At 48.8% G+C, this 9,495-nt stretch overlaps 1 protein-coding gene across 1 annotated transcript in view; it reads right to left on the bottom strand.

Annotated features, from left to right (window-relative positions):
* Window positions 1–9,383, bottom strand: part of DNAJA2 (DnaJ (Hsp40) homolog, subfamily A, member 2) — a 12,284-nt gene extending 2,901 nt beyond the window's left edge. Inside the window, exons 1-6 of the mRNA XM_014528410.1 lie at window positions 9,260–9,383; window positions 8,702–8,874; window positions 8,184–8,407; window positions 4,945–5,025; window positions 4,578–4,711; window positions 2,653–2,849 (exon numbers count right to left, since the gene is read on the bottom strand). Coding sequence (XP_014383896.1) covers window positions 2,653–2,849; window positions 4,578–4,711; window positions 4,945–5,025; window positions 8,184–8,407; window positions 8,702–8,874; window positions 9,260–9,383 — 933 coding nt within the window. The remainder of the gene's footprint in view (window positions 1–2,652; window positions 2,850–4,577; window positions 4,712–4,944; window positions 5,026–8,183; window positions 8,408–8,701; window positions 8,875–9,259) is intronic.
* Window positions 9,384–9,495: the final 112 nt, after the last annotated feature.

The raw sequence follows: 9,495 nt of genomic DNA, 5'->3' as shown, positions 1-9,495 counted from the left end.
CATTTTGATGCTAAAATTCAGAGAACACACAAGCAAGAACAACTGGGAAGTTTTTGAAAAACAGGATTGATGAAGAGAAACTACCAAGAACGAGGCAGCAAACCACTTAAAAGTGACAATCACGTCTGAAAAACCAACACAGGAGGGACTAGCCTCACCAGGGCCTACGGTCCTTTGTGCAAATGCACCTTGGCAGCCAGATCACCAGCGCACGCATGTGCACACATGTGCACACACACAGAAAGACGAACACACACAATACACAGCATCCCAGCAGCAAGTGCTTCCCTCAGGAGATTTACATGCTGCTTCAGATACAGCCCCACCCTGACCTCATGGCCTCACCATTACTTCAGCACGAGAGTTGGGAGTGAAAAACACAAAACACAAAAAACAAAATAAGTACAAGATTTTTCATGAACTAGTTCAAACTAGTCTAATTTTCTTCAGAAGGCTCAGAATGTTTTCAGTGGTAGAAATTAAACAATTGCCCAGTGCGGCTGGCGTGGCTCAGGGGTTGAGTGTCGACCTATGACCCAGGAGATCGAGGTTCGATTCCTGGTCAGGGCACAGGCCTGGGTTGTGGGCTCGATCCCCAGTAGGGGGAAGACAGGAGGCAGCCCATCCATCATTCTCTCTCATCGTTGATGTTTCTATTTCCCTATCCCCCTCTCCATTCCTCTCTGAAAAAAACAAACAAACAAAAAAAACATTAAAAAACAAAACAAAAACAATTGCCCAAATCTCATCTTGGGTTCAGATTTCCTGCCCTCTCCCGAGGAGAGCCCCCTCGCTGGCCTTTGCCATCTCCTGTTTGACCACCAGTGGGACCGCCGCCTGCTGGGAAGCCATGCACTCCCCAGCGGCCCACGAGCCACAGTGACATCACTTCAGACACCTCCCCGCGGCCTCAACAGAAAGGCAGCCTATGCATCCCTCCCTGGGCCCGATGACCGCCCTGAGGGAGGACCGGCTTTGTGTGCAGTTGAGCCAAGCCCAGGGAGGCCAACGCCGCTACACAGGAGTCGGAACTGACTGAAGTCCACTGACCTCCATGTTTAAATCCCCACTGAATTATACAGCCTCAGTACAGGCTGAACTTAGGGGGATAAGTCCGACATGTGAGAACACCAACCACCATTCCTACCCCCTCCGACTCCCTCACCACCCTCCTGCCCTGCGCGCAGACACCACGCGATAACTGCCCCCCACTCCCCATGATGTGTCCTGGGAGCACCACACACAGCTGTGCCATCTTACAGCCCGGCCTGCTCTGTGCCCAAGCGGACTCTAACCATCTCCACTCCTTGGCCATCTTTCTATCTTTGTGCCTTTAATGCCTTGTATGGTGCTGTGCATGGAAGGCAAAGCTGAACACATTGCTAATTAACAGAGAAGCTCGTAAAAGAGCTACAAATATTCCAACCTATGAGACCCTCAGGCAGAATTCTAGAAATTACTATTTTCCAGCAGTCTAAGAGATCCTCGATTTTTGTGAGCTTGGCAATATCCACAAAGGGCCAAGATGTATAGAGCAATCTATAGCTTCGCCGAGGCTAGCAGCTTGACTGATACCCCTGAGAAAGGCTGGGGCAGCAACTCACCCAGCGAGGGAATGGAACCCCGTCACATTCCCAGGCGCTGCATCGCAAGGCAGCTTCACCCTCTACTGGGTTCTTGAAGTGATTAAAAAACTTTATTGGTAGAAATCACCATCAAAAGGGAGAAAATTTTGGTGTAAACTAAGAAGGGGGATGACCTGTGAAGACTTTCATTGGAACTTGAGTCAATGGGACCAGGACAAAGCCAGAGCCCTGTCAAATGGTTCTATAGCCAAGCATTTGGGGCCCGGCCATTGTGGCTCAGTGGTTGAGCACCAACCTATGAGCACTTCGATTCCCTGTCAGGACACAGGCCCAGGTTTCGCACTCGATCCCCAGTGTGGGGTGTGCAGGAGGCAGCTGATCAATGATTCTCTCTCGTCACTGATGTTTCTATCCTCCTTGCCCTCTCCCTCTCTAAAATCAATTAAAAAACAATTTTTTTTAAAGAATCTGGGTGATTACTGAAGGGCTGTTTCACAAATAGCCTGATCTATTCTCCTTGAATAAAAGTCTACAGTGCACTACACAGCACCTTAAATACAAGCAAAATGGCACAGCCCAAGGACCACACACTGGGTCACATCGCTGGGCCAGTTAATTTTGCCTTGTACGTAACATGCAATACACTTTGATCAGAAATTTAAAATAAAAAAATGTTCAACTGCAGAACCTTTCCTTTCCAGAGACTCTCGCCTGGGCACCCAGTGTATAAAACAAGTCAACAGAGCAGCACTGAGGACTGAGCCATGTCCGCCGCCCCCTCCGCCCCCCGGGGGCTGTACAGGGAAAGGGAGCTGCCTCAGCCTTCTGTCCGGGCCCTCGTCTTCAGACACGGAGGCCGGGGACAGAGACCACGAGACGACGAGCTACAGTGCTAGTCAACGCCACGGCGGGGCCCCACCGGGCTAACCAGGCCACAGCCTCACACCTCAGCCGGACCACTGGGCACTTCCCCGTGCACAGCGCTGCTCCGGGAAACCCAGGCACACCTGACCCGCCCCTCGCACGCACCCCCCACCCCGAATAAAGCCAACACCAAGGACCTCACCTCATGTTCCTTCTCTTGCAGCAAGAGAACGATGTCTCCTGGCTCCACTCCGGGCGCCTGGTCTGCCTCCCCCGCGAACGTGATCCTCTGGCCGTGCTTCATGCCCTTGTCCACGTGGACTTCGAGGATCTTGACTTCTTTAATCACCTTCTTCCCCTCGCACTTTTTACAGCGGTCCTTCTCGTTAATGACCTCTCCTGGGAAGAGAGGCCAGGCAAGCTTCCAGTGAGATTACTCGGCTGCCCTCTTAGGTCAGGTAGGTCTTGCTAAGGCCTTTATTCATTAAATACATTTTCTGAACTCCTTTAACGGCCACCTAACATTTTGATTAGAGAATCATTCTTAATATCAAAAACTCACACCTCACTGCTGGTTCCCTGAGGGCCAACCTACCTAGGCCTCCTCCATTTCTGAGAACAATGGGCCTTAAACCCTTCCTGGTGTGAAAACAAAGCCGAGGGCCCAGAAACAAAAGGGGTGTCAGGTGTCCTAGATGGTTTGGCTCTGGATAGAGTGACTATGGACTAAAGGGTCCCCGGTTCAATTTCGGTCAAGGGCACATGCCTGGGTTGCAGGCTCCATCCCCACTAGGGGGCGTGCAAGAGGTAGCCAATCCATGATTCTCATCATGGATGCTTCTCTCCTCCTCTCCCTTCCGCTCTGAAATAAATGAAATTAAAAAAACAACAAAAACAAGAGGTGTCAGGTGCTGGATTCTACAAATGCTCCTTCATTTTTGTGTTCAGCCTGTTTCATGTGTTTAACCCAAATAAAAATGTAACTATCCTCATGGCTCATTATTACTGTGCAGTTGGCAGTGAATTTCATTTCCTTCGCAGACGAAAAGCTGCACAGGCGCCCTGCTATGGGTCTCCCTTTACGTAGTTCACGATCAAGGACAACTGCGGAAACCCGCCAGATGCTGCATTAGTGGCATGAGTCCCTCCACACCACGCTCAGGACACGCAGCTTTTCTTCCCTATGCACTCTTCTGAAACATTTGATTAGTGTCTAATAAAATAAAATGGAAGTTGTACATAGATTGTGAAAGAAGTGTCAATTTCTAATGGCTGATTGGCACCCTGTAATGCTTAGAGAACATGTGTCATCAATAACTTCTGAGTCTGTTTCTAGAACATGTTGCAAAGCATGTTCTGCAAAATATCAGTGCCTCCAAGAGGCAATGGCCCCTGGGCAGGTCTGCCAACTCTGGCTTCTCACAGCGGACTGTCAGCCACAGTGAAAGGGAAATGCCCCGAGCCCTCTCGCGGGGAAGGTAACAGGCAGCTTCCCCAAGTGACCTCGTCCCTCCCAGGAGCATTGGGAAAAGGATGCTCTAAACCCGTGCTCTCCGCTATGACAGCCACCACCAGCCACGGCTCTACATTTAAACTAAGGACACAGTCCCTCCGTCACATTCAAGAACTCAGGAGCCACAGGAAGCTGGTGGTTACTGTTCTGGACGTTGCAGACACAGATCATTCGGTCAAGGCAGAAAAGTCCTTTTGGCCCGCACGGCCCCAAGGCCGCAGGCCCGACTGCCAGGCCTGTCTACCCGGGAGGCAGCAGGCTGGCGGTTTCCATGTTGTCTTACAGGAAGCCGTCTCTTCTCAGCAGGGTAACTGACCATTGGCTGCTTCCCCTCCATCAAACATCACCTTACAAATCTGAAGGACAAATCTGTCCATCCTCCTGCTATTAGAAAAGAGAAACATTTCCCTGGACAGAATACACATTTATGGTTCATCTGGGTTCACTAGGCCTAGGCCTGATGGAGTAATTCTTTTCATATTTTCCTTCCAAAACTCTCCGTGGCTTTTCTTTATTTAACAGGAAGATACAACCACGCTGAGAAAGAAAAACCGCGCGCCGCCCTACTTCTGTGCACCCACCCCCCAGCCTGGAGGCCGGAGCCCAGCACGCACCTTCTCCGTTGCAGTCGGAGCACACGGACTGCATCTGCTGCACCATCCCCGGGGCCAGCTGCCGGATCATGATGCGGACGCCGCGACCCCGGCAGGCGCTGCACTTCTGAACAGCCCCTGACTTTCCACCTTGGCTAAAGCAAGCAAAGGCATCCGTTAGCTTTTGCCCACCGACCAAGACGAGCAGGACTGTGCTTTTCACCTTCATCTTCAACCCTTAGTGACTATTAAACTGACTCTCGGAGGGCCCAGGAGATGTTCTGTTGAGTAGTGAGTTTTAAACCAAGAACAACGTTTCCCTGGCAGACACTCAGGGTGCCACCGAGAGCGCAGATGAGACTGACGTCATAAACCAGGACACACTTACCCATTGCACGCACTGCAGAGCACATTCTTGCTAAGCTGTAGTTTGGTGGTCTTGCCATTATACAGATCTTCTAAAGACACTCTGGGGAGAAAAGAATTGGGTTCAATCAAATTTTGCCCAGTTCTCTTAAATACAGACGTAAATGACAGCTGAAACAGCAAATTTCACTATAACCGTCTCAAACAAAGAATTTAAAACACCTTTCATGAAGCCACCGACTGAGGTTTTGTTTTGTGGCCTGAAGTATCAGAAAGATTTTATGGTCCTGGACAGTACAGATGCGCCCAAAGCCAGCACCAGGGTCAGGCCAGCGTGTGCTGTTGCGTTTTCTGATAAAGCTGATAAGTGCAAACTCAAGTGCACAACCTTCCTCTGGCCTCAGGCAGGAACCCCCTTTTCCAGGACAGAACGGGCACAGCGAGGCTAAGTCAGTCCTCCCTCCACTACAAGGCTCTCACCCTCCAAGGACGATTCAGAAAGGCTACAAAGTCCCATTATAACTGGTGGTGGCACTCGGAGTGCATGTCTCAAAAAAGAAAGGCAAAAAAGTGGCCTTATCTACAGTGTGACCGAGAGGAGAGGAACAGGTTTTTAACAGAGAGCCGACCAGTCTTAAAGCTCTAAAGAACCCAGCTAATTCTAAGCAAAACTGCATCAACTTTTACCAAATTTTCAGAGCTCTAAGACCCAAAAAGGGTGGAGTTAAAAAGTCTATTAAAAATATATGACGTAGCCCTGACCACTTTGGCTCAGTGGATAGAGCGTCGGCCTGCGGACTCAAGGATCCCGGGTTCGATTCCGGTCAAGGGCATGTACCTTAGTTGCGGGCACATCCCCAGTGCGGGGTGTGCGGGAGGCAGCTGATCGATGTTTCTCTCTCATCGATGTTTCTGACTCTCTATCCCTCTCTCTTCCTCTCTGTAAAAAATCAATAAAATATATTTAAAGAAAAAAAAAAATATATGACGTAGCCCTAGCTGGTTTGGTTTAGCGGACAGAGCGTCAGCCTGCAGACTAAAGTGGCCCGGATTTGATTCCGGTCAAGGGCATATGCCTGGGTTGCCGGCTCGATCCCCAGCGGGGGGCGTGCAGGAGGCAGCCAATCCATGATTCTCTCTCATCATTGATGTTTCTATCTCTCTCTCCCTCTCCCTTCCGCTCTGACATCAATAAAAATGTATTTAAAAATATGACTTATAAAACCCAAAGTGCCTTTACTCATACAGCACAGATGAATTACAGGACCATTCTTTTCCAAAGTAACCTCCAGGGACCTACGTATATTGAATCTCACACTGTTCTTCGCGAGTGCAGTTTGGTCTTACCCTCCCAACCGTGTGGTACATCTCCTGGGTGAGTACAGATTTACTTTAAAATAGAGGAGCAAAAAAATAGTTGGAAGTATTCCACAAAGAACACAGTCTTCTGCGGTATTCAAACTTTCTCAAACTTGTTATCTGAAGCTGAGACTGTACATGTTCCAGGCAGCATGAGAATAAAACACTTACGGACGAACATTCCCAGCACCGGAGTCATGCCATTTCCACAGCGTCACCGCGGACAAAAGCCCCTGGTTGTACCTGCCTTTTACTTTTCATAAGAACCTTTAACCAAATCACGGACAGAAAACAAACAGGTAGGGCTTCTCCCTGGCACATCACATCACAGTCAGCACGCAAGACCACACCAAGAGGCCAGAGAAGTCCTCGTTTCAACAAACGTGGCCAAGAAAGGAAAAACGTGGGTAATGGTCTGCGAAGCTGGAACCCTTCGCCAGTGGGACTAAACCGGCAGTTTCTACCAGGGAACTGGGCTGTATTTTTCGGCCTCAAAACACAGCTGCCGGCCTGGGAATCTCTGCCAAGGAGCGAGCTGCACGCAGATCCTCAGCGGCACCGCCGACCACAGGAGAAACTGGCACCCTCCCAGGGAAAGGGGAGCGACTGATACCGCGGCTGGAGCAGCATACAGCCACCAGGCGAAATGCTGCCATACCGGGGACATGCTAAGTGATGCCAGAAGAACACAGCAGGAAACAAACTGCATGTACTGCATACTATGAAACAAAATGTAAAGGAGATATGAAGAACCATGAAATCGAGCACTCTTGATTTTATTTACTTCTTAGACCATTTCTTTCTTTTTCTTTTTTTAATGTTTTTATTGATTTCAGAGAGAAGGGAGAGGGAGAGAGAGAAGCATCAATGATGAGAGAGAATCATGGATCGGCTGCCTTCTGCATGCCCCACACTGGGGATCGAGCTAGCAACCCTCGGCTGCCTTCTGCACGCCCCACACTGGGGATCGAGCTAGCAACCTGGACATGTGCCCTGACTGGGAATCAAACCCTGACCTCCTGGTGCATAGGTCAATGCTCAACCACTGCGCCATACCGGCCAGGCCTTAGACCATTTCTTTGTTAAAGAAAAATATGAAAAACTAACCAACACTGCACAAGTGTTACCCTGGAATAATATCCAAATGATAACATTTCTAAGGATAAATTCTTTTAATATACAAATTTAAGAATGAGAGTCAAACAATGTAACAGGTTATGCTTTACTTCCTCTAATCTGCTCAAATGAATAGATAATATGAAATATTTTAAATACTGGAAATTCAGTCCCTGGCATTTGCTTGTAAAACCATTGTCAGTTTAAAAAGCTGACAGGACCCAAGGCCTCACAAATTTTACAAAGTAAAAAAGCTAGTTTCAAATTATAGCAGGTTCATGAGCTCACTCACAGTCTAAGATCAAGGTCAGACCCATTCATATGTTGGCAGGTGAATGTCAGGCTTGAAGCCAGCAAGCTCCATGGAAACCAATTTGGGAGTTCTCACTGAGGATCAAGTAATGAGCGACTACAACACGCAAACAAACCAGCCGGGCAGGCACTCAGCTAGTATGTTTTTAATAAAAAGTGACTTGGAAGACTTAAATACTTCAAAGAGGAGAACCTCCATCATTGGAAACGTCAATCATGTACTCTGCCTGGGGAGCACATGAACAAAACCAGCTTCCCACTCAGGGCAAACACCAACCACCCTTTAAGATCTGTAGCAAAACGCAAACACCCAGGTTACCAAATTCAACTTAGTCACCCAGTGAGGACGGTAAGGCTCATGGACGACTGTTTTCTGATGAAAGATAAAAACATTTTTTGATACCGTTTCTCCTCTACTATTACTACTTGAAAGAAAGTACTTTTTTAAAAAAAAAAGGAAAAAGGGATATTCACTTGAGTGGATGCATCATGTCCTCTCCTCTTCTTCTGCCATTTCGACTTCTACTCTGATTGCCCATGAAGCCAAACAGTCCCCCACCGAAAATGTGAGAGAAGATGTCATCCATGCCACCGCCTCCACCGCTGCCTTCCCGAAGGCCTTGCTCTCCATAGCGGTCGTATAACTCGCGTTTCTCAGGATTTGATAGTACTTCATACGCAAAACTTATTTCTTTGAACTATAGAGGAAAAGGAAAACAATCGGATGTTTAAATAGAAGAGTGAAGAAAGGCTACAGGAACCCAGAATCCACTTAATTCTGGAAGGTGCGAGCTGCCTGTGGTTTGATCCTGGTCCTATTTATCACCTACCACGGCCCAGAATGTTGGTATTCCTGTCACAAAACCAAAATCCTCTGAGCATAAAAACTGGGCTCACGGGCATTAAGGGACTTTTCTTACATTCCTTTTACAAGGAGGGCAACTTAAGTTCAACAATGAAACCTTGGGGGGGAAAAGTCTCAAATTACTTACTTTGTCTCCAGCATTTGGATTCTTATCAGGGTGGTATTCCTTGGCTAATTTTCTGTACGCCTTCAATAAGGAGCAAAAAACAAACAAACAAACAAAAAAGGGAGGGTTAGATACAAAGACCGGTTTAAAGATTTGCGAGTACCAACTTAATAACCACTTTTCCGGGAAGCATCATAACCTTTCAAAAATAGCTTTTATTCCCTGGAAGCATTGCCGCTTTCCATCTTAACGCTGTTTACTCACTGATTTAATACAAAAAAGCAGAGCGCAGTTATGCTTGAAAAGAGGTTATACTGAAGCCAGATGCAAACAATGAAACGGTGCCGCAGGAAAAAAAACCCCACAACGTCGAAACGCTCCTCATCTTCACTGTTGCCCGGTGTCTCCGATGGCCAGTAACCGGGTCAAGAAGACTCCAGTAAGAAAGTGCAGGGCATTGCCACTGGAAACCCAGCCAAGGGGAGCATCCTGCTCACGATGGATGGACCCTCTAAGCCTAACACCCGGGCAGCCAAGAGGAGCCCCGAGTCGTGTTTTCTTTTCAGGCGGGGGGCTCACCTGGGGTCCGAGGCCCTGAGCGGCCCTCGGTCTGAGGGCAGGGACATGCCAGGTGGAGGGGGCTGAGCTGCCCTGCACCCAGGTCTGCATCCACAGGCCCACGCATTACATAATGGGCCGGCATTTCCGGTAGGGCAACAGGAAGTCCCTCTGCCTCCCCACAGTCCCCGTCCCGCCACCCGAGGGGCCGATTCGGGTTTTCTCCGCTCGCGGGTGCGGAGCCTGCGGGCCGGTGG

Source organism: Myotis brandtii, unplaced genomic scaffold (genome assembly GCF_000412655.1).
Source record: "Myotis brandtii unplaced genomic scaffold, ASM41265v1 scaffold633, whole genome shotgun sequence".
NCBI lineage: Eukaryota > Metazoa > Chordata > Mammalia > Chiroptera > Vespertilionidae > Myotis > Myotis brandtii.
The sequence above is the reverse complement of the archived record's forward strand: the minus strand, read 5'-3'. Positions and strand labels throughout refer to the sequence as shown.